The 25965-nt window shown below is 47.1% G+C and overlaps 1 protein-coding gene across 2 annotated transcripts in view; it reads right to left on the minus strand.

The window, feature by feature from the left end:
- Nucleotides 1-25965, minus strand: part of LOC135918462 (DIS3-like exonuclease 2) — a 266232-nt gene that overhangs the window by 96234 nt on the left and 144033 nt on the right. For both annotated transcript variants that reach the window (XM_065452101.2, XM_070533505.1), the window contains 5 exons: nucleotides 25447-25731; nucleotides 21517-21706; nucleotides 14607-14860; nucleotides 12548-12695; nucleotides 10184-10271 (listed from right to left, as the gene is read on the minus strand). In XM_065452101.2, coding sequence (XP_065308173.2) covers nucleotides 10184-10271; nucleotides 12548-12695; nucleotides 14607-14860; nucleotides 21517-21706; nucleotides 25447-25731 — 965 coding nt within the window. The remainder of the gene's footprint in view (nucleotides 1-10183; nucleotides 10272-12547; nucleotides 12696-14606; nucleotides 14861-21516; nucleotides 21707-25446; nucleotides 25732-25965) is intronic.

Raw genomic sequence — 25965 nt, forward strand, 5'->3', positions numbered from 1 at the left:
GTAAGAGTACAAAGAAATTAACAGTCATAAAGTCATTACAAGCCGGCAGCAACCCAAACGCTGCGGCCCGTGGCAAGAAGATCGAAAAAGATGAATGAAGGAATGCTCTCTTGCTGCTCCCGGTCTGTGTCTTTTAAGCCCTTCGGCGTCTCGAAGTCACGTCACGTTCGGCCAATCGGTGAGCCCGCTCAGGTGACGCCATTTTCGGCCAATCGGCGAGCCCACTCAGGTGTCGTCATTTTCGGCCAATGGTAGGCGCCCGTGCGATTGTGTCACATCCCGCACACAGGGTCGCTCCTTGGGCCCCAATTGTCCGAGCGCTTACTTCTCTATGCAGTATTGTCATCCTGACTTGCAAGCGCCGTCACAAAGGCCAATGGGGGCGACGTTTCAGTGCTGCAAAGCAGCTTTGCTTGGTACCCACGTTACCTGAAACCGTGCCAGGCTCCCGCTACACTTTCGGGAAGAGTCAAGCAGTGAACCGCTCCACCTGCAGCACACAAAGTGGGGGACGCCAACTCGTTTGCACGCGCCGCGCCTCGGGAACAGGGTAGATTTGCTTCTGCGTTCCTTACTTAGGTGTGGCGCGATTCGATGTGGTCTAGTGAACTCGAAGAAGGCTCAGGAAAAGGTCCCGTATCTAACAAGGCATGGAGTGACGCCTGACACTGGCGAAAGATGACGAGAGCAAGTGGGGCTGTACTAATCCAGGTACAACCACATTAAAGACACTTTCTCCCCAGAACAGGAATTGGTCTCCCTGGTGCAGTATTCGGCCACTACCTCCCACACAATTCCTACAATTAACCCATGGCCCTCAGAGCACAGCAGCTGTGGAGCACCTGACCAAGGCGGTGATCAGAACTGCAACGGAGCAGAGGGTGCTAAGAATCTCTGGACCTGGACAGGCCGTCAATGGAAACAGACCCTGGTAGCCTTTGACACCCAAACTCTGTCGAGTGAGACTAGCTCAGCAGGACTCTTTGAGGAACTATCCGACATTGTTTGGGATATCATTGGCCTTAGTGAGGTTAGAAGAGCTGGTGAGGCTTAATCAGTGCTGACAAATGGCCACGTCCTCTGCTATAGAGGTCTCCCAGGTAGGATTCCTAATACATAAGGACATAGCTGGCAGCATTGATGAATTCTACAGCATTAATGAGAGGGTAGCAGTAGTTGTAATCAAACTTAATAAGAGGTATAGAGTAAAGGTAGTACAAACCTACGCTCCAACATCCAGTCACGATGATGAGGAAGTAGATCAGTTTTATGGAGATGTTGAATTAGCGATGAGAAAAGTGCAAACTCAGTATACTGTAGTAATGGGTGACTTCTAATGCAAAAGTGGGGAAAAAGCAGGCTGATGAGCAAGCAATTGGCAACTACAGAGTCAATTGTAGGAACGCTAGAGGAGAGATGCTGGTAGAATTCGCAGAAAGGAATAAGTTTCGAATAATGAACACCTTTTGCAGCAAGCATAGCAACATAAAGTAGACCTGGAAAAGCCTTAATGGTGAAACAAGAAATTAAATGGACTTCATGCTTTCTGCTGATCCCAGCATAGTGCAGGATGTAGAAGTGAAAAGTAGGGTAAAGTGCAGTGATCATAGTTTAGTGAGGGTTAGGATTCACCTCAATTTGAAGAGAGAAAGAGCAAAATTGGTCAACAAAAAACAGGTCAACCTAGAGGCAGTAAGATTAAAGGGAAGCTGAAGAGTCTGTCGAATTCAATAAGACGCTCATATACGGATGCGGGAACCTTATAAACCATGTAGGTCAAATTTGGTTGTTTTTTTTTCAAATAGGAGCGACGTAATCGTCGGTTGAAATTGCGCTGTAGCTCCGCCCCCCGTCGAATGCCGCGCGCTGCTGCTGACGCTGACGATGCGAGCGGAGACCGGAAACCGCGGTGTTGTGACGTCAACTTTAGTGTTTTGCTCCTTCGCAGCCTGCGCGACCGTGCCTGACCGTGCTTGTTTCTGCGTGCGTGCCGTCGTAATCTGCTTCGATCGACCCTGCATTTCTTTGTTGGTGCGTCTGTGTGTATGTAGAGTGGTGGTCAACGTGCGCAGCATCAACTGATGTGGTGGGCCGATCATGCCGTCTTTCTGTGCAGCCTACGGTTGCACGAACACCAGCGGCCGCGACGATGTTGTCTTCCATTGCTTCCCACAAGACAAGAAGCTTTTAAGGAAGTGGGAGGCTGCTGTAAAGCGAAAGAATTTCAAGCCCTCAAGAACAACACTGCTGTGCTCCAACCACTTCCGTGACGACGATTATCACCAGAATTTCCACTAGCAGGCTTTCTAAACGCAGCGCGAAAAGATCGGAGCAACGAAAACAAAGACGGCACGAGCGCGGACTGACTGATGATAACTGGTGTTGGAAGGCCTTATGAATACACGAACTCGCCCAAACCTGGATTTTGATTTACTGCGAGCTCCTTCATGTTAGCACGCTGAACGGAAGGTGCATGTTTATTTACCGCCCTCGACGCAGGTTTCGTCGCAAAGCGCCGCGAATTTTCTATTTGCACGTGTGTTGTAAAACAGCCTGCACGCAGCTACCATAACGCAGTGCAAATGTAGAGTTTGCATGTGCTGGAAAGCCGGCGCACGCCAGGATGCTACGCTCCCCCCGTCTCTTGCGCACAGCGAGAAATCGACTGTCTCACGTAGCCGACGGAATTCGCCGCCTTTACGACTTCGGTTACGAGTAGTGTGCGGATGGCACACAGATGAAGGTCACTACACGTACTGCATGAACCGGGAAACTTTTCACGCGTTTGAACCGTCTTTGTAGGTTGCCGACAGCTTTGGACAGCGCACAAATGCCGACGATCGCATCCCCGTTTATGTTCCACGAGGAGGCATGCAGGAACACAACACTGCAGTTGTTTGACCGGAAACGAGCTCACTAGATCGGCGAAAGATCGGCGAGATCACTAGATCGCTTTGCAAAAAACATGCTCACCAAAGAGCATTTCCAACACGAGGAGATCCCAAGACTTCGCTTTCGTTCTTGTCGAAAGCACTGCTCGCACCAGCATCGTTTGCTTCTTCGAGAGGCTGGCTCTTTGCATTCAGCTCGTACATGTAGGGAGCAACGCCGAACTCTTCAGAAAAACACAGTCTCTCTAAATTTTCTATTACCTCTTAATTTTCCATTACGGCACCAAACTACCTGGCACCGCGCTTCATGTGGAGCGGCAGCGGCCGGTCGCTAAAGTTGACGTCACGGGTCGCCCGACCAATCACAGGCGGAAACGAGACGCGCGAGCTGGGCGTGTCCGCTGCTGCACTTTTCGTCGAAATAAAATATATTTGCGCTTTCTTTCGCTCAATTTCGATACGATATTCAAATTCGGAGGGTTGAAAACCATTATGTACACATGTTCACTCATTTTTTCTGGAAAACCTTTCAGCTTCCCTTTAAGGCAGACGAATTCAGGCTGGTACTTGCAAACAAATACGTAGCCTTAGAACAGAGAGATGATGATGACATAGAGCTTAATGAATGAAATTGTAAGGCTGGCTTCAGAGGCAGCAATTGAAGTGGGAAGCAAGGCACTAAGGCAACTAGTAAGCAAGCTCTCCCAAGAAACAAAGGACCTAATAAAGAAACGACAAAGAATGAAAGTGCCCAACCCAACGGATAAGAAGAATTCGCGGATCTGTCAAAACTGATCAACAAAGCGAAAATAAGGGATATTCAAAATTATGAAGTGAGAAATACTGAAGAAGCCGTAAAAAAAATGAACGCAGCCTGAAATCAGTGAGAAGTAAACTTGGCATAGCACAAAGTAAGATGTATGCACTGAAAGATAAGCAGGGTAATATCATCAGCAATCTTGAAGGCATAATAAAAGCAGCGGAAGAATTCTATACAGACAATACAATACCCAGAGGAGTCCGGATACCTCCATTTGAAGCAGCAATGAACAGGAAACCGAAGCTCCTCCTATAACTAGTGATGAGGGGAGAAGGGCCTCGCAAGAAGAGCCTCGCCACCACAGTTCACGCAGTGTGGAGCGTTTTCGCACGTTTCAGAGGCATGGTCACCGGAACTACATTTTTGCACACGTCTGCCAGCCTCGGCAGTTCTGGGAACTGTGGCCAAAACGCTGGCATTTGAAGCAGCGAAGATGATTTGAAACATATGGCCTGACCTGTAGCTTTATATAGGTGGCCTTGAGTGTCTCAGGTAATATGCTTGAGCAAAAAGATAGTACTAGATGCTCGGTTTTTATCTCCTTGCTGTCGCGCCTTAGCATAATTCTTTTAACATTGATCACTTTTTGGTCACTCCAGTCTTCTTCAGCTTCCGTTAGCTCCATCAGGTCATCATCAGAAACAACACCAAGGCTGGTGTTCATAGTTCGGTGTGGGGATATTGTCACTGGGATTTCCTCGAATGACACTACATTGGGAAGGTTTTAAAGCTGTTTCGGATCGCAGAGTTCCAAAAAGAGATCACCGCTAGCCATTTTTGATGCTTTGTATCCTGCGCAAAGAGCTTCGGTGAGACATTTTCACACGAGGAAGGGTGACATCATCCTCATAATCTTTTCATGGCTTTCAGAATGAATGACATAGAATCAGGGGAAATTTTGTGATTTGTTGTTGCCAAGAGATTGAAAAACATCTTCAGTGCACCCTCGGAAACAAGGGCGCACCGAAGATCAGGGAGTCAGGGTAAAGAGCTAGCCATTAGTACCATATTTTCTTGAATCTAACACACACCTTTTTTCTGACAAAAGGGGTCCAAAAATTGCGTGTGCACTAGAATCAAGTACGACCCTGAATCCGCGTTACCATATTACCATCAGCATTCGAACAATGGCTGCCTCGTACGCGCTTCTAGCCTATCTGCCGTAGCTTCCTTCATGTGCATACCTCCAAGTTGTACGTGTAACCAGGTGCTGGTTTAACCTAGTCTACCGCCCGTCTTCCCATTTTCTGCATTTATTCAATCAGCATGGAAGCGCCGACTGTGAAGACACGCCGAGTCCACCGCGATCCCACATTTAAAAGGAAAGTTATCATGTGAGCGGAGACGGATGGAAATCGGGCCGCATCACGAGCGTTCGGAGTTCCCGAAACTTGCGTGCAGGACTGGCGCAAACAGAAGAAGAATATTTTCGCCAGCAAAGCAACAAGGAAGAGTTCCAGTGGACCAAAGCAGGTCCGCTTCGCCCAAACAGAAGAGCTGCTCGCAGAATACGTGCAAGAGCAGTGAGCGGCACAGCGGCCTGTGAGCACCGATCTGCTCAAAGTATGGGCAATGCAGTTAGCCCTACAGAGGGGCTAATGCGGAGTGACTTCAAAGCGAGCAGGTGCTGGCTATCAAACTTTATGAAAAAAAAAGGCCTTTTCTCTTCGAAGGCGGACAGGGATATGCCAAAAATTGCCCAAAGAATATGAAGAGAGATTGCACAGTTTTCAGCGGTACGTTTTGAAGTTGCGCCATAGAAACGGCTACCACTTCGGACAGATTGGAAATGCCGATCAGACATCACTTTACTTTGACATGCCTGTCACTACAACCGTTGAGAAGAAGGAGGCGAAGCAAGTGCGCGTTTTGTCTTCCGGCCACGAAAAAACTAGAGTCACCGCAATGCTTTGTTGCACTGCGGATGAGCACAAGCTGCCCTGGTATCTTATCTTCGGATGGAAGTCGCTCCCGAAAGGAATCATGTTTCCAAGTGGCATGATTTTGCATGCAAATGAAAAAGGTTGGATGACCACGGCCTTGGTCGCCGACTAGATTGATAACGTTTGGTGAAAAAGACCTGGCGGCAGTTTGGGTCTGTGTGGGATGCTTGTGCTCAACGCATTCAGGTGCCACCTTGACCAGCGCATCAAGGACAAGATGGCAGGATGCAACACCGACCTTGTCGCGATACTCGGCAGCATGACATCACAGCTCCAGCCGCTCGATGTTTGTTTGAACAAGCCATTTAAAGATTCGGGCACTCTAAACCATATGGCTTGTCAGTGGCTGCCACGAATTCACGCCTGTCAATGAAATGAAGCGTGCCTCGTTGCAGGACTTTGCTGGATGGGCGAAAGACGCATGGTGCACGATCCCGTCTGCCATGGTCAACAAGGCCTTTAAAAAGTGCGGGATTTCAAATGCCATGGACGGCATCGAGGATGAAATGCTTTGGTCCTTTGATAGCGATAAGGAGTTGCCTGATAGCGACGACGAGTGATATCTATTGCCCCGCGCGACTCATACCGGTGCACTGAAAATCTTGGCGGCAAAGTACGTCAGTTCCATTTGTGTTTTTATTCATTGCAACTTTAGTGCATTGGGAATAAATCTTTTTTTCCAAATGAGAGAAAATAGTATTTCTATATGAAAGCACGAGGTGCGCGGTATTGTACTCTTTTTTTTTTTGTTCGTGGAAAACGGGTGCACATTATAATCGAGGTTTTCATTTTCTTAATTATTTGGTCATGGAAAACGGGTGTATATTACAATCGAGGGCACATTAGAATTGAGTAGATATGGTAATGTGCAGCCTGTCCTCACCGCAGGCTTACTTTTCTCTCGTCCAGGCTTTGCTGTCAGCTTCTCGGTTACCAGATGCATCGCCTCTGCTGTTGTGCTGCAAGGGCACATTTGCCGCTAGTGTGCAGGTGCAGCCTACTTGAGTTAGCTGTAGAATTTCGTCAGTGTGATCCCAGACTTTCTCACGTGGCATTATTAAACATTTCCAGCACTGCAGCGAGCATCGAGATTAAGTGCGCTTGTTCTAAACACGTGTGCAAGAGTAAGATTCGAGCGTTTCCAAAAAACTATAGCGCGGACATTCGATCGTGGGACTGCACCGGAGCAAAGTAGGTGGTGTGAATATTGTGTGGGAGAAAACAAAAATCTAAATTATCAAGAGCAAATTTAAAGGGACACTAAAGTGAAAAATGATTTCTTCTTCATCAGTAAATTACCGTTCTAGAACACCAAAAACACCACTCTTACAACGATAAGATGTGTAGTAAGCCAGCAAAAGCGCAAGAACGAAATACGGGTGGCGACGCCTACTTCAGTTGCTGCACCTGGGGGCTGTGACGTCTTGGATTTTGATGGCACCTTCTAGGGCCTACTAATTAAATATAGCAGTACAGATTGGCTACATTGTGTTCTAAAGGAATTAAATATTAAACATGGCAAGTTTCGGGAACCTTTATTTAGCCAAATGCAAAAACATGCTTTGGAATCCTTGACGTCATGTCGACGTACCGGTGCTGGGGTTTCAGTGCGAAATTCAAATACTGATACTTGGACCTTTATTTTTTCATCTAATAATCAAACTATGCTTTTGAAATGACTGCCTGCAGGGTTCTCACTCAAACAATACTTCATTAGTCTAAACTGATTTATTATTTCACTTTAGTGTCCCTTTAAGGATACATTTATTATGGGAGTGCTTTCATTACACGAGTATATACCGTATTTACACGATTGTAAGTCTACCAATTTTTTAAAATGTGAAAATTTGAAGTGGGAGGGGGGGGGGGGGTTGACTTACAATCGAAACCAAAACATGGCACCACCAAAAAAAAAAAAAAAGCGAGACCGACAAGATATCAGGGGAGCTACGACGTAGTTACAATTTTATGTTTGCTTTATGGCCTTACCCGTAGTTTTCGCTATTCCACGCGTTTGTTCGCTTTTTGGAAGGGTTTTTCAACATTTTTCAGAGTTTTACAGCGCACACAACAGTTATGGGGGGGGGGGGTCGATAGTTGAAGGAAGTGCTGCTGTTCCATTTGCAGCGGCACTCCCAGAACGGTGGCGCTTGCAGGGAGCATCAATAGTTCATGGAAAAGCACACACTGCTCACGTGTTTCTCTTTCCCTGTAACAGGTTCGACTCGACTGCCGGCAATGTGCAACCTGTAGTGCTACTTCCACGCTTCCTCAGTCATCATGAGTGCTCCAGGCCCACTGAACATACGGCACTCATTCACAGCAGCATTCAAGAGGGCTGCCATCCTTTACGCCGAAGAAACAAATCACTGCGGAGCGGGTCGCAAGTTCGATGTTTCTGAACGGGTGGTGCAAGAGTGACGACTGCAGCGAAGCAAAATTTTCACCTGTGACGGCAAGCGAAGAATTTCCCACGAGCCAAAATTGGAACACTTGCAAGCTTGTGGCATACGTCACTGAAATGTGTGATCCGTCCCTGCCAGTGAAGTGCGACATGGTCATGAAACAAGCCTGCATCTTTGCCTTTTAAGGACCTGCTACGCCGTGGGTACGAGTGGCTGGTAGCAGAAGACCGCGAACTTGCGCCAACCGGACCTGTCAAAAGAGCCTCCCTGATGCCTGCGTGTAGTTGGGTGCATTCGGCGTGGGCTGCTGTTCCACAAGACGTCGTGGTGCGGTTGTTTATGTGGAATTTCACTGGACGACGATGCACTGTAGAAGATGCCATGACGTAGATGCCCACGTAGAAGATGCCATGACATACTAAACAAACAGCTTGACGCGAAAACGACGCCCATAGATGGCGCCACTGCATACACAATATGGCGGCACCGTGAAGAAAAACCATCTATAATAGAGGCATTTTCTTGTCGGATGCAAGTTTGCTGTAAATATGTTAAACTGTACAACAAGTAAACAAAGAAACTGAAAACATAATGAACGAATCAAACTTATGCACAGTCTGTCCTCCAACTTTAGTGACCCACCAGTACTGACAAGCACAAGTGCTTATGTTTATTAACAAGCGCTCTTGCATAATAACCACGGGTGTGCATGTATTCGAAACATTCGAGTAATGAATCGAATAGTGTCCTATTCAATTTGGTCTTTGAATTGACATATTATTTATCAATGCAAAGTATTTTTCCAATAATTTTCAAATATCTCAAAACGTCAAATGAGCTCAAATAACTATGAAATCGGACACAAAAGCACGGTAAATTTTCCTCCCTGCGGACATATTATAGACATAAAACAAAAGCTTGCATAGTGGAGCAGGCTATATCAGCTGGGTAGCCACACTTTAGAGGCTGTGCAGCGATCATTCGAATTCTTTAAGAGCCTTAACCATGCAAAGAAACTACTTGTTTGCTCATAATGCTCCATTTGTGTTCTAATTGAGCAACGCTTCATAACGTACTATGCAATGACAAGAACTGACTAACTTCAAGAATACTTGGATATGAAGTTCGCCTTATAGTTATTGTGATAAAGGGTATTCATTTCCGAAGGTCCGTCTGTTGGGCTAGTTGGTCTAATTTTTTAAATTCCAAATACAGCGTAAAAAATACACCTACACATAAAGAAGATGCGAAAGACGTGTTTGTCTGCGTCTTTTGTGTCTTTTGTGTCTTATGTGTATGTTTGCGCTGTATTTGGAATTTACAAGGGTATTCATTATTCGCTAACTTTTCAAAAAGTATTGATATTCGATTCGATTTGCTTCTGGCGCTATTTGGTTCGCATTCGATTCGGTTTAAAAAGTCACTATTCGCACACTCCTAGTACTAGCAAAAAGAAAAAGAAAGAAGCACGGATATTAGAAATTATCAACTTAAAGAGCGAATGTATAATTCGGTTGGCTATGCTTTATTTCAGTGAGTATTCTGCTGCGGTAACGAAACCAAAATTGCAAGAGGTGATAAAATACGGGTCATAGCGATGTGAATTTGTTCTGCAGATCAAAAGCATGCATTGTGGTAGCACAAGTACCAAGTCGGCCTGCAGCTGCCAAGCACACGTGCTGATCCCACATCATCACCCCAATCACACAGTCGCACATTAATGACGGTGAAAGGTGCCCTTACAACTTCATTGTAATTTCTCAATGGCAAGCCACTGACAGACCATCAATATTAACAGGAGATGCTTTGCTGGCCTGTCAGAGGCATCACACTTGCAATTTGTTAGCATAGACACAATCGCATTTTTTTTTTGAGGCAATATCAGTGCATATGCTTAGAAGAAATATTGAATACAGTGAAGGCATTTTTGCATTGGCTGCAACTTTAACACGGTTTTGACTGCCCACACTACATGTTAATGGCAAACAGGACACCAATCACCCGACTTGTCTTCAAGGTGTTCCAGCTTTCCTAGAAAGACGCCATTACCACACATGCAACAGCACTGCAGGGCCACTTTGCCTGCTGGGTGACTCGCACATTCGGTGTGGCGAGAAGACTCACCCCATAGGAAAGGTGGCGTCCGGCAGCCACTTGACCAACTCTGCTAGGAACAAGGTGTGGGTGAAGTCTGCCGGACGCTGAAAGAAGCCTGCAAGGGGGTGAGAGGGGACAGTGTTCAACAAATCAGGCATGCACACAACATGGAGCGACTCCCTGTGTCAGTGGAATTGTGCAAGAGCTGAGCTGCTTGAAAAAAAAAAAAGTGTGTCAGGCATGTGAGGCCACTTGCTATTGAGGCACTAACAAACTTGATTAGCTAAACAGCCACAGTGTGCATGAGGTACAAAAGTTTGCGCAGCTCGGAGGAGGTCAAAAGGATAGAAAAAGTTCAAAGTGAAAGGACGCACGCTCAGCACGTACGTGAAAAATGAAGTGGAGATTCTTCAGGCATATGACAGCGACAAGTTCGCTGACAACAGGAAGAGACTGCAAACGGCAGCGCACCCGAAACTTGAAGAAGCGTTGTTAAGATGGATTGCCGATTCGCGCAATGCACAGCTGCATTTGAGTGGCCCCCTTATCTTATCTAGCTCAGCATCGAAGACTTCAAGGCATTGGTAGGCTGAATCGACCGATTTAAGAAAAGACACGGCCTGGTCTTCGGAAGCGTGTGCGGCGAGAAAGGGGCTATGAATGAAGGCGCTGTCAAAGATTGAAGGGCCAGATTACCCACACGTCTAGCTGATTATAATACCTGCGACATTTTTAACGCAGATGAGATGGCCCTCCTCTACAAAGCCCTGCTGGATAAAACCAACACATTTAAGCGGGACAGTTGCATTGGTGATAAACCAAGCAAAGACAGAATAACAGTTTTGCTGGCTGCCAACATGACTGACATGGAGCGGCTACTGCTATTGATAATCGGCAAAGCAGAAAAGCCGAGATGCTTCAAAAGCATAAAGAAACTTCCCGTAGACTATCGCTCGAATCGAAAGGCGTGGATGACCTCAGTGATATTTCAGGCCAGGCTGTGCGAACTGGACCGCTGGTTTTGTGCAAAATTGCGCAAAGCGCTAATTGTTCTAGATAACTGCAGTGCGCACAATAATGTGTCGGGGCTTACAAACATACAGCTGCTTTTTTTGCCGCCTAACACAACAGCTTCCCTGCAGCCTCTGGATCAGGGAATTATTCGGTATGTGAAAGGCCGATACAGAAGACAAGTGCTTGAGCGCATGTTGCTCTGCATGGAGGCAAAGAAAAAATATGATGTAACTCTGCTCAGTGCAGTGCACAATGGTGGCACACATGTGTGGAGCAACACGCCACCCACAGTAATTGCAAACTGCTTCCGACACAGCGGTTTTGTCCGTTACGATGATTCTTTGGAAGCCGGGGATGCGCATGTCAACCAAAACGCCGAGGGAGATGACAGTCACTTCGACAGACTTCTGCCTCCGGACGTCCCACTGGACGAATATATCCACATCGATAGTGACGTTGCCGGTCGCCTCACTGACGATGAAATACTGGATGTACTAGGCGACGAAGAGCGCTACTCTGATAGTGAAAATGTGCAAGTCATGGATGCATGTGAAGTGTTGCGCCGCACTGCTAAAGAGGCCAATGACTCCCTTAAAGTTTTGGAGGACATGTGTGTCATTTCTCCCGACAGTATGCGCGGACTGCACCACCTACAAGAACTCCGAAAAATTGAGCTTTGAGCGCAAATTTTTCGTATGCAACAAGCAACAATAACCAGTTATTTTATGAAGTAAACGTATGTTGATGTTTTAGGCATTTTTTTTTGTTATTATTGTCGAAACCTCGTTAATTTGACATTCACTTCATTCGGACATTTTCCCCGGTCCCGTGAAATCTGAATTAACGGGGTTTTACTGTACCTATTTACCTAGTAGACTTTCCCTCTCCAAGTGTTGCTTATTGCTTGCAGCAATAAACATGGTTAGAGCTGATGCCACTGGTTGCCTTATTTTCCTGAAGACGACGTAGCTGCAATTACATGCGCTACAACTTGGGGAGTGCTACAGAACGACCGTATGTGGCTAGATTTGGAGCTTGCCTTATGCTCTAGCCTCACGCAGACCATACCCCCTCCCCCCAACCATTTACCAAGAAAATGTATGGATATAGCCCATATGTGATCGGATACAAAGCCGAACCCTCATCCCGGCATTGTCAACGGGCTACCAGCGTCATTGCCTACGTCATCACGTGATGGCAACTGAACAAGTTCTCGCATAGTTGGTGACAGTAAGCCGCTTCTATTGCGAAAGCTCAATCAAAAGTGTAGTTACTTCAAGATCTAGAAGCGATTGAATGATCGGGAGTTGACTCTAATTCCCGCTGTAGCTGAACGATAGCAGTTCACTGTGGTAGTTCAGCCTCCACAACACTCACCGGGTGGGCACTCCTGGGCGGGCACCATGAGGCGAGGAAAGCGTGCGTCCCTCGGAGAGAACAGCACCCACGCGGGGTTGTGGTCCTGCAGCTGCCGCAAGAGACCAGCTGTCACCCTAGAGTTCTTGGCCTCCAGGATGTGCACCACCTGCACAGGGTCACACTGATGTCAATGACTGGTCGGTCAAGTTAATGACGTAAACATACGGTGCCCCAAACAAGTCCAAAATGGTCGATGTCATATATTCACGGAGCCGTCTGTATGTTTAAAAACCACGCCAATTTTCTAACCTTTTCTTTCCTGGCATGTGCTGCCACTATGTGGGAATACATGGAATTTTTTTCTTGCACCTCTCTATCTCGGTTTTCGTTACATGGTTTGTTTTAAAGCTAGTTTCCTGTGGCGCGTCTGTACACTACCGCTCGCGTAGTGGCGCGCACGCGGGCGTGCGGCAGTTTGAGTTTTGTTCTGCAGGTGGCTTCGACTTCTTGCGCTCGCAGAACTGATAGCTATCTCGGTATTAATTGCTCAAAGGGCGATTTCTCACACCCCTGTTTCTCGCTCGTTTAGTGCTCACAGGGGTGCGCATAGTTGACGGAAGGACGCCGCCGTGCATACGCTTCCTTTCCTTTTTTTTTTTTGTGAGACTAGTGAAAACTAATTGCTTCTGGTTGGCGATAAGATGAAGATTAGCAGAAGTTTGTCACATGTTTTGCTTTCTTGATGGGCACACCACTACACAGTTTTCTAGAGTGCGCTCATTTATGCAGTTCGATTACGCTATGGACGTAAATATTAGTGTAAGAGCAGGAACATTTGACACTTGCGAAATATTCTCGTGTGCACATTTTCTAAGCCTTGAACTATGTGTATAACAATGGTGTGTTGAGTGTGTTGTTGAATGCCACGGTGGAAATTCTCAAATGCTGCACGTAGTTGGCCAACTAGAAAACATGACCCTTGGAGCCTCAAACTATAGGACGCGGCAAACTGGCATTTTTGATTATTTTCAGTAATTCAAAGATCGCTGAATAAAGGCAGCGCATTCCTGCAGCAAAATTTTTTTGCCTCGGTTGCAAATCTTTGTGTGTTCAATCAATTCGAAAACATACATAAAAAGTGTACGGTAAAAGTGTACATGAAATTCTGTACTTTTTCTTTTACAATAAAAATTGGGAGTCAAAGTTTCAACTTTGACTAACAGCGATCTTGCAGTGTGCACCCAAATTTTAACTTTGCACATTCATATCTTGGGCTGTGCACGAAACACACGGACAAAGGAACAGTTGATAATGATGATGATTTTAATGGCGCAAGGAATGACCAAAGAGTGCCTGAACGAAAAGACTAGACGGCACGAGTGCCAACTGGTAGTCTTATTGAAGGAGCATTATTTGATGATAATGATGTTTATTGGCATCCCTGTTGAAACGAAGTGGGGACAAAGTTTCCTAGCCTGCTTGATTTAATCAAGTTTTACTACATCTATCGCTATCTAGCCATTTGCCTATCTGATCATGATCTTAACTTTCGTATTTAAAGCATCTATCACAATACTGTACCATTACCTATACTCGCAATGACTCCGGTTCTATTAGTCTCTTCCCTGTTTTTCTTCCACCAATATTCTAATCGCCTACAACTTAGCTTGACTGTTAACGTGTTTATGTTTCCATTTTCTTTGTATACCAACCCTTCTGGATGTTTGAAACTCCCCAATGGTCTCCCCGAGTCAATATTCTGGCACAGAAAACAAGCACCAGCTACATTTATTATCAGTCTATCTGACTGTTTTCAATGTTTAGATTACTCCTTGTTTGTCACTGTGTTAGTTTCATCACCAGGTGACGCTTGCAAGGTTTTTGAAATAATGTTCCCTCAATGAAACTATAAGTGGAGAGTTTGTGCTCGAGTCGTCTAGTCCTTCCCTCCGTGCACAACCCAAGGGGAATAGGTGCCAACTTGCCCAGCTTTCAGCTGTTCTTTGCCTTGCACTGGTGTTGGCCCCTAGAGCGTTGCGACAGAATGCCTCTGAACTGGCCAGGTGGCTGCACCTACCTCTCCAGTGCGCTGCACAAAGCGTTTGGCGAGTGGATGCTGCAGAATGTCGGACACCGTGAGGCCCTCGTACTGGCCCTTGGCTGCACGTGTCGAACCCTGCCCCATGCGCACGGCAGCTGGCCCCTGCTTCTTCTTGCCCTTCTTCAATGAACACCTTCTTCGGTGCTTGTTGTCGCCAGTGTGACGTTCGGCCTTGCGACTGCTGACGAGACAACATTCCTCTACTGCAGGTGCCGTCCGCACAGCAGCTACTGCAATGATAATTTTGAATCCAAATTAAACACTCAATTACATTTTACAGTATGACATCAATACCTCACTGTTGGATGCAAAAATGTAATGGGGGGGAGGGAATGCTGTATAAACACATGTAAGGACTGCACCTATGTATGGGCCACAGAACTGGTTTCAGCTACAAAGAAAAAAAAATGTATGCGAGGCCCACACCCACTGTCTCAATGATCCAGGTGCAAATAACCTTCAGGATTCCAAGTGCCCTCCCACAGATGGCATGTGAGAACGCAGCTTCAGCTTCTTTCCCTTCTCCGCAAACTCGTGCTTTAGTTTACATCGGATATTGGTGTCAGCATCGCCATGTCCAGCTTTTGTAGCTGTCAATTTCATTTCGTTTGCCTGCAATGTTACATGCACTGTTTGGCTTTACTGTGTGCTGTTTGCCTTTTTTTCATGAATTGCTGCCGAGCGTTCTGCATTTAGCCCAATGGGCCTTACTAGCTGCATAGCTATATTGAAAGTCATAGAGCTTGCTCTCAAGAACGGCAAGTGTGCAGCAGGCAGAAAATTAAATGCAGACAAGAAGGGCATTTGATGATGGCACAGTCAAAATGATGCACTTAGGAACACAAGCTGCAAAAGGTGTGCTTTCCGAGGCAAGTCACGCAAGTTGCCCGAACTGGAAGAACAGCTCTTCTGCTATATGATGGAAGCGTGGAACCATGGCTGTGCATTCACAACAGACATGCTGCGCACGAAAGTGCAAGCCTTGGCGCATGCGAAAAGCATACTGCACGAGGGCTTAAAGCTAGTGCCAGCTGGGTAAATGGCCTCTCCTTTTAGCAAAGCACCCCGCTGTTCCAGCAGCTTCCACACGACAAGGTGCTCAGCTTACAAAAGCATGTTATCAATGTGCATTATGAGCACAACTACCCTATAAACACGTGGTAAAGGTCACCCCCGTGCACGGGCCACGCCGTTTTTTTGAAGGGAGTATTAGAAAGGGGCACTTGGTTATCCTCATCTGGATGGATGCAAAAACCTTGCGGACAGACACGTCAGCAGAAGTCCACTGGCACCACTGGCAGAGTAGTCACGTGACTCGAGCGGCCACATCAGCAGAAGCGCCGCGATGTGACCAACAGTGTTCGTCACAAAATGTACACGACGCAAGGTTGTGGGTTCGACTCCCACCCACGGTCGTGGGTTCGAGTGCCTTAATTAACTCTGCCTTAATTTCCAGGCTGCATCCTGGAAATTGACCCCCAAATGTCAAAAAAAAAAAAATCAAGTGCAGCCCTTACACGCGTTTATACTGTACTGTATAGTTTAGGTTCATATTCTAATGGCGGCCTGTCTGGTGCCAGTGATTCTTAGCAGCCTCTGCTGCGTCGCAGGTCTAACCGCCGCCGTGGTCAGTTGCTTCACAGCTGCTGGGGACTAAGGACCGGGGTTTGATTGTGTTGTTCATATAGGAGGTTGTGGCCAAGTACTGCACCAGGGTGGCCAATCCTGCTCTGGTGAGGGAGTGCGTTACCGGTTCTGGTCACCGGGATTGAATTGAATTATGGTGTTTTACGTGCCAAAACCACTTTCTGATTATGAGGCACGCCGTAGTGGAGGACGCCGGAAATTTCGACCACCTGGGGTTCTTTAGCGTGCACCTAAATCTAAGTACACGGGTGTTTTCGCATTTCGCCCCCATCGAAATGCGGCCGCCGTGGCCGGGATTCGATCCCGCGACCTCGTGCTCAGTAGCCTAACACCATAGCCACTGAGCAACCACGGCGGGTCTGGTCACCGGGATCAGGCCACACTCCAGGCCTGTTTATGCAATTTTATCACACAATTTTATTTCGTCTCCTGCGATAGTTTACTGGTATCCTGCCTAACGGAGTTACCACCGACTTCCATTGCACACTCCTTAATGATGCCCACAAGAGTGTCGTTCAGTGTTGAAGCAATGAACGACAATCTTGTGGGCATCATTAAGGAGTGTGCAATGGAAGTCAGTGGTAACTCCGTTAGGCAGGATACCAGTAAACTATCGCAGGAGACGAAAGATCTGATCAAGAAACGCCAATGTATGAAAGCCTCTAACCCTACAGCTAGAATAGAACTGGCAGAACTTTCCAAGTTAATCAACAAGCGTAAGACAGCTGACATAAGGAAGTATAATATGGATAGAATTGAACATGCTCTCAGGAACGGAGGAAGCCTAAAAACAGTGAAGAAGAAACTAGAAATTGGCAAGAATCAGATGTATGCGTTAAGAGACAAAGCTGGCAATATCATTACTAGTTCAAGTGGCTGAGGAGTTCTATAGAGATTTATACAGTACCAGCGGCACCCACAACGACAATGGAAGAGAAAATAGTGTAGAGGAATTCGAAATCCCACAGGTAACACCAGAAGAAGTAAAGAAAGCCTTGGGAGATATGCAAAGGGGGAAGGCAGCTGGGGAGGATCAGGTAACAGCAGATTTGTTGAAGGATGGTGGGCAAATTGTTCTAGAGAAACTGGCCACCCTGTATACGCAATGCCTCATAACGTCGAGCGTACCGGAATGTTGGAAAAACGCTAACATAATCCTAATCTATAAGAAAGGGGACGCCAAAGACTTGAAAAATTATAGACCGATCAGCTTACTGTCAGTTGCCTACGAGCTATTTACTAAGGTAATCACAAATAGAATCAGGAACACCTTAGACTTCTGTCAAGCAAAGGACCAGGCAGGATTCCGTAAAGGCTACTCAACAATAGATCATATTCACACTATCAATCAGGTGATAGAGAAATGTGCGGAATATACCCAACCCTTATATATAGCTTTCATTGATTACGAGAAAGCATTTGATTCTGTCGAAACCTCAGCAGTCATGGAGGCATTACCGAATCAGGGTGTAGACGAGCCGTATGTAAAAACACTGAAAGATATCTATAGCGGCTCCATAGCCACCGTAGTCCTCCATAAAGAAAGCAACAAAATCCCAATAAAGAAAGGCGTCAGGCAGGGAGATACGATCTCTCTAATGCTATTCACAGCGTGTTTACAGGAGGTATTCAGAGACCTGGATTGGGAAGAAATGGGGATAAAAGTTAATGGAGAATACCTTAGTAACTTGCGATTCGCTGATGATATTGCCTTGTTTAGTAACTCAGGGGACCAACTGCAATGCATGCTCACTGACCTGGAGAGGCAAAGCAAAAGAGTGGGTATAAAAATTAATCTAAAGAAAACTAAAGTAATGTTTAACAGTCTCGGAAGAGAACAGCAATTTACAATAGGCAGCGAGGCACTGGAAGTCGTAAGGGAATACATCTACTTAGGACAGGTAGTCACTGCGGATCCGGATCATGAGACGGAAATAATCAGAAGAATAAGAATGGGCTGGGGTGCGTTTGGCCGGCATTCTCAGATCATGAACAGCAGGTTGCCATTATCCCTCGAGAGAAAAATGTATAATAGCTGTGTCTTACCAGTACTCACCTACGGGGCAGAAACCTGGAGGCTTACGAAAAGGGTTCTACTCAAATTGAGGACGACGCAACGAGCTATGGAAAGAAGAATGATAGGTGTAACGTTAAAGGATAAGAAAAGAGCACATTGGGTGAGGGAACAAACGCGAGTTAATGACATCTTAGTTGAAATCAAGAAAAAGAAATGGGCATGGGCAGGACATGTAATGAGGAGGGAAGATAACCGATGGTCATTAAGGGTTAGGGACTGGATTCCAAGGGAAGGGAAGCGTAGCAGGGGGCGGCAGAAAGTTAGGTGGGCAGATGAGATTAAGAAGCTTGCAGGGACGGCATGGCCACAATCAGTACATGACCGGGGTTGTTGGAGAAATATGGGAGAGGCCTTTGCCCTGCAGTGGGCGTAACCAGGCTGATGATGATGATGATGATAGTTTAGACTCTGGAGGACCAGCACTTAGACGAAGCCCATAAAAAAAGAGCAACACACACAGTGCACTGGCGAGCAAGCATACTAGCTTATTGTTTCTTTCCTCTAACTGAACGCACCCACAAAAAATAAAAAGAAAGAAGGGGGGGGGGGGAGAACTTTGGGAACACATAGCATGCCTAACGCATTAGATACAAGAATTCTTTTTTTTTGTGCCAAAGCAGTGACAGTGTGCTGAAACAACTGTTTCTTTTTTTGCGTGTATCAAAATGGCTTCAAATATTTCCCAAGTGCACTGATCTCTGTACAGTAAAAACCTGTGCATAGTAAGAGGGGTTTTTTCTTTTATTAGCATCCCAAATTTTCGCCACATACTACATGCGGATCTGAATGAAAATTGGTCAGAAACTTGGGCTAGAAGTTTTGGCTTCATTATTGCTGCGTGGCTAAGGCTTGGTTTCGTTGTTGCTGCGTGACTACAGCAACGTTTCTTTATTGTTGAGTGCGCACCTTGGCAGCACACGTGCAAACCACGCTTCGCGAAGTGCATCTTTTTTATTTTGCATTAAAGGACCAAGATGTCCAGACCACGAAAACAGTACTCAGCTACTTTCAAGAGAAAGGTTATTTTAGCCATACAGGACATCGGCAACAGTGCGGCCAGGAGGCAGTTTGGCGTAAATGAGGGAAGCATTCGCAGATGGTGTCCGCAGAAGGAAGCCCTTTTCGCGTGCTGCGGAAGTGCAGAAGCTTTCGCAGCCCGAAGAGTGGGACATTCCCGGAAATCGAACTCGCCCTGACGGAGTTCGTACGCCAACAGCGAGCCGCGCATCTAGCTGTGCGCGTGGAGCTTATGCAGGCAAAAGCTAAGGAGCTTGAAAGAGAAAAAGGGCTACCGAGTTTTGCTTGCAAAGCGAGCAAGCACTGGATTTATCGCTACATGTGCCGTGCTGGTTTTTCCTTACGCCCGCAAACTTTGATTTCGCAAAAGCTGCCCAAATCGTTCGAAGAGCTGCTTGTGGCTTTCCAGTGCCACGTTATTTCGCTGCGCAAGTCTGAAAACTTCCAGCTAGGGCAAATCGGAAATGCTGACCAAACGCCAGTTTATCTGGACATGCCATCGCCCCTCACCGTGCACGAAAAGGGCTCTAAACAAGTTTATGTCTCGTCCACTGGAAACAAGAAAACGCGAGTTACCGTCATGTTGTCGTGCACGGCAGACGCATGCCCTATGTCGTCTTCAAGCACAAAACAGTGCCTAAAGGTCAGGAGCCAAAAAAAAATGTGGTCGTGGGATGCCGCGAGAAAGGCTGGTTGAACGAGAATCTTGTGCTCGACTGGATAAAGTCCGTCTGGTGTAGGCGGCCCGGTGCACCGTTGTCGTCCCCGTCCATCCTCGTGTATTTCGTTGTCATTTGACCGACTCAGTGAAGAGGCTGTTGCGCGAATCCGGCACAGAACTTGCCGTTATCTCGGGTGGGATGATGTCTCAGCTGCAGCCTTTACATGTTTGCGTGAACAAGCTGTTCAAGGACGCGGTCAAGCGGTGTTACGCAGATTGGATGCGCTCAGGCGAGCCTGCAGCGACGCCGACCGGGCGGCTGAGGCAGGCTTTGCCAGCCACGCTATACAAGTGGATTGTGGACGCATGGGCCAGCATACCAGAGGACCTTGTGCGTCACGCATTCAAGAAGTGCGGCATTTTGAATACACTCGATGGCGCAGAGGATGAGTACCTCTGGGAGGGCAGCTGAGGAAGAGAGTGTGATTGAAGTACAGAGTGCAATTTAAATAAATGTTTTCCTCTAGTTTTACTTGTATTACAGTTGAACCTCGCAATAACGAAATTGGTGGGGAACGTGGAAAAATTCACTCTCGTGAGAATTTCGTTGTTGTGAAAAGAAACAGCACAGGTAGGTAATGTATTGCAGAACAAAACTTTACTGTCGAAATCCCGTTAGCCTACTTTGCTTGAGGATATAGAACCGTACTTCCGACAGTGCAAAGTGCGCTGCATGCGTCGACCAGCGGTGGTAGCACAGCTGTAGCGCAGTAATCTTGGTCAATTTCTTTCGGAGAAGCGATCACTTTTCCAAAATTTCGCGTAACTCGGCACCGGATGCAGAGCAACAGCGCATGCAGCAGCATTTCTCCAGCGCATGCTGTTGCGCGTACTCGCTGACGTGTCCGACGCCGAGTGCAAAAGTGATCGTAGCTCGTGTGCCTGAAGGCAAACTATCGAGATAATGACCTTTTAGCGTAAATCTACGGCCGGTGCCAAATCCCCACGCGATAGGATGCCTGTCGGGTGGCACCAAACCAGCGTTTTTAAAGCAAGAGATGCGTATTCCCGGAGGATCGCTCAATCACGGCCCGATGCCTGACACTCCATATGCTGCAAAGGCCATCTCAAGCGCCATAAACAATTCCATGTCAGTGGGACATGGATTTCCTTGTTTTGGGGGCATTTTGGGCGACTGTTCTTCAAAATGCGTATTCAGTTTGCGTTCAGTTTAGCCTCATGCAATTGGCCTAGGCCTCGCCGAATCGTCAGCCGCGGGGAACACAAACTTAATACGTATTTCGAACAACGATCTACGATCTTGCCTATAGTAGGCGTGGAAAAACCGTCATGACATGTTGGTAGCAACATGCGTGCTGCTTCAAACAGGCGATCAACAAACAAGATGGCGGCCATGACGTATCAGTATGGGACTGGCCTCGAGTAAGCCACTTGTTGGGTGCAAGCTCATGCGTCACACATACCTTGCGCTGGGTGAGGGAGTATGGATGCCGCTGGAGCAGCAGGCTTCTCTTTCAGTCCTTCTTGGTCCCCGCTGGGAGCGAGACCCCACGTGAGGGGCCCCCAGCCGCTGCCTGCTGCTACGCTTTTGCCGTCCGGTGGCTGCTGCTCCAAAGCGGGCCCTGGCGGAGGTGGCACGCTGATGCCGTCTACCTGGAAAGATTCACCCTCTACAGCTGCATGCAGACCGAGGCAGCGTACTGAAATCCTCATTGACCACTTTAAAGGATATCACCTGCTGCGCACAGCAGTTGGCCAGTAGTTTAGAGGAAGAACAGCCAGGGTAAAAAGTTTACAGAAGGCAGGCGCTCAAAAATAAAAAGAAGGATATTTTATTAGCTTGAGCCCACTGCCTGTATTTCAAATGTGCTACATGTACCAGCATAGGCAAGCACCATACTGTTGTTATGGGTGCAAAAAAAAAAGGGGGGGGGGGGGGCTGCTAAGTGGCTTTTTTGTGGAACCTGCATACCACAAACTTTTGACCCTGCCTGTACATGCACCAAAAATAGTTATGAGTGTGAATGCTTTATGCAGGTGCTGTCTACCATGGCACATACTATACTGTCAAGACCAATATGAAGGAGAACATCTGAATTTGGCAATTATTTACATAGCAGTGCAGAACCACATGGACAACGAAAGAAACAGACGGGACACACCGTAGTGTCCCGTTTATTTCTTTCATTGTTGCTGTGTCCCATCTGTTTCTTTCGTCATCCATGTGCTTCTGCGCTACTGTGTAAATAGTGCCATGCCAACCACCCCACAAGTCTGTCCTTTTGGAATATGGCAAGTCAGTTTTACAGAAATTTCCAACGTAGAGCAAGTTAAATGAAAATGAACCATTTATGTTCCACCCGACAGTAACAGCAAACCCATACTGGCTTCTCAGAGAAGCCCAGATAATAAAAAAAATTTATCTTGATTCAGGGATCAATCTGTGAACCAGGATGATGCTTGTTATAGAATACAGCACGCTGTTCGGGCTTTAAGTAGGAAATATAATTTTAAATTGGCAAAGAGAGTCAGAAAAACCAGCAAGTGGCGAGGCCTGCTGGTGTTGAAATCTTGATAGTACGTACTTTGAAATTAGTCAAGAGATTACTGTATTTAGGTCGACTGTCATTAAGTACAACATAATTATTGCTTAAAACTGCAGTTCATATATCATAAGACACTTGCACTTTATTCTATATGTATTATGAAGTAAAGAAAGTCCACTTTAATCAACGGCGCTCGCGTCATCGCACATGCATAGTGGCGTACATGCAGTTGTATGCATGCGAGTGTAGCGCGAGTTCACAAGTACCCAAAGTTTTACTATCTCCCGGTGATACAAAATGCCATCGATGAGTTGTGCTGTAAATGAGTGCGTTTTTTTACCTTCGTGTCAGCGCCTCTGTCCCACTGCATCAACGCCGAGCTCTCCGCCGAACGTCGGCGTCGGTACAGTGTGACAGAGGCATCAACACGAAGGCGCCAACAGTCAGCAGACCGAAATCTCAGTGTTGGGTTTCACTGCTTTAAAGAGTTTATTTTGGTTTGAATGAGGGACACCTGCATCTCGGCGTCAGCCAACACTTTGTTTTTTGAGGTCAAGCTCCTTCAAAGAGGCGGCGGCATGCTTCCTTTCCCGTTAATTCCTCAGTGCGTCGGTCCTTTCTGTTCTCATCCTCCTTCTGCCAGGCGTTCACCCCATGGATCATTTGAAGCATTCTCTTGGTCACTTGTGCGGTCAACGGCCAATTCTTCGGACTCCCTAGGGGCCGCAAAAACATCTGAAAATCAGGCAGTCCGAAAAAAATGAATGCACGTCTTTACCAGCCCTTAAGGGATAAAATTGCCACAGGCACGTCCGAAAAAGCTCCTAAGGCCTGCCAGTACACTTATTAGGCATATCGGTGCTCGTACTGTGACAGGAGACTGGGGAGCACGCATGTGTAATTAAGGAATACATACTGTGTCCCGTGACAATTGCCCCTTCACACGCTTGTTATCATTCACCGCGTACCACTGCTGTAGTAAGGCAAAGCTAACTTTTGGAGACTGGAATTATGCAACATGCTGTGCACTGCGAGCTTCAAAGCCAATAGCGAGGTTTACAAAGGCGGAGTCGGTGCCCTTGCTGCCAGCGGCGAATTCTTTCAATGAAATACACAGCACCGCACGGCAAGAAGCTTAATAGCGAACATAGAAGCAACTAGGCTTAACATTGCCGCGGTGGTGGCTACGGCTATCGGGGATCTGCGTGTGAGAGTGCCGATTCGAGGCGGCAAGATAATCAATATGGTGGCGATGGTGGCTCTGATCAATGCCATTTCAGACCTGGAGTCAGATCAATATACTTTGACTATATGGCGTGGGTGATGGTGCCGCAAAGCCGTGCGAATTATCGGGCATGTTCGAAAAATCGGGCGTCTGGCAAATCGGTCGTTAACTACTCTAACAATACCTCGTGCCGATGACACGGTGTCAATGACGATTCGTTGCAATTCCTCTGTTATTGGAGCCAGCACTAACATGACGTTCATTCCCTTTGAATAAAGTTACAGCGAATTTTTCCTGATAAAAGCACAAATTCCCTGAGTATTTCCAGACTATTCAAATTCCCTCAGAATTCCCGGTTTTCCTGGTTGTCCCAGTTGGTAGACACCCTGACAGTACTTTCTCACACCTGTGGCCGCACTTGTCTGCCTCCCACTAGTGCCGGCCTGTAATCGCTATCGCGCCCACCTATCAGTTTTCAGCATGCTTCTAGTGAACGACTTCATCCTCACTGCAGATTGAAAAATCCCGATAAAAAATGTTTCACGCCGTTTTTCGCATTACTACTTCACAATTAGATGCTCTGGCCGGTAAGTTTTAACTTGCACTAAGAAAAGTGGGTACCACGAAAATTGGTTGTCAGCCCCTTTAAGTGCCTGCGTCACGACAACAAAGTCAATGTACAGCACGCTTGACGAGAGAAATATACTGACGAGAGGTGTATACCCATAGAAGCAAGACACATATCTAAATGCATTTAAGGCTTCTATACCTTTTGTGTCACAGTAACGCACCCATTCTGGGGGACTGGACAAGAATGGGCCCATACACGTGGCCGTACCATTGAAGTGGAACATTTCCAGCCACTCGAGCAGTCTACAGAACGAGAAGAAAGGGGATTAACCGAGAGGCGAGATTTTCATTAATCATATCATGAGAAGCCAACAAAGACACCAAGGACAACAAGGGGAGATTACTTGTACTTCTGATTGAATTAAAGAAATGATAAATCAATGGCAATGAAAGTGGATGAAAAAACAACTTCCACAGAAGGGGGCGATCCCACATCTTCGCATTAAGCGTGTAATGCTCTGTCCTTGGTGTCTTTGTTGGGTTCTCATGAAGCCGTCCACTGGGCAGACAGCAGCAAGCAGAGAATTGTCTCCTTGGGTACACACCCAGTGGCTGAAGGGGTCTGTACACATAGTCAAAGATATCCGGTAAGGAGACGACTCCAAGAGGTGAGGAAAGCTCTGCCGCTTTCAGCGCCGTGTGGCATCCTCTCCTCTAACTCAGTCCGTGTGCTGCTGCCCCGATAAAAGAGCTTGGCTTTAAAGATACACACCAACTAGGCTGTTTCATAACTTTGCTCAGCCCAAGCAGGTAGGAGATCATTGCAGGCTACAAAGACCAGTGTTGCACCGATCGGTTGAGTGCGAGGATGAGTCGCACAGAACTTGATTGTTTCCTTCGGTACACAGATGACGTTCAGTGCCTGCCCGATGTACTGAAGTGTTGGTATGTGTTCCACAAGATTGCGCCTAGAGTAACCACGAATGCCAAGGCCACGACCGGAGCACCTGCGCAGCTCAGAGGCTGGTGTGCCTTACAATTTTCCAACTCACCTTCGAGGCGGCCACCGAGTTGAGGCTGCGGCCAATCCGCTCGGCGACGCTTTCCCCTGCCCTGCCCGACGGTGCGCTCCCGTCTTGCTGTTGTTCGTTGTTGTTGCGTGCATCCAAGGAGGCCTGCAGGAAAGCCATGTCCTCCAGGTGCTGCTCGAGTGCCACACTGCCCGTGCTCTCCGCGTCCGACGACCAGTCGTCCTCGCCGCTCAGTTCGTCGGGGGCGACCGCACGCCCTCGCAGAGGCGGCGACGAGGAGCGGTGGTGGCGCTCTTGCTCGGGCACCTGCACAACCACCATGATGGGGCAGATGAATCACAGTGCACCTCACGAAGCTTACGGCAGAACAAGAAACTTCCCACGGCAGGTGTGGGGGGTCAGATAATGTTAAATGGGTGCAGAGTTGTGGGGATGCTCGACTCTCATACATGGCTTCTTGCACCTCCTGTAATCAAGCTAATCCCAGCAGCTAAGCACTGGCGGCGATTGGTGCGGTTGCAGCACATTACGAGAGATGGC

Source organism: Dermacentor albipictus, chromosome 2, assembly GCF_038994185.2.
Source record: "Dermacentor albipictus isolate Rhodes 1998 colony chromosome 2, USDA_Dalb.pri_finalv2, whole genome shotgun sequence".
NCBI lineage: Eukaryota > Metazoa > Arthropoda > Arachnida > Ixodida > Ixodidae > Dermacentor > Dermacentor albipictus.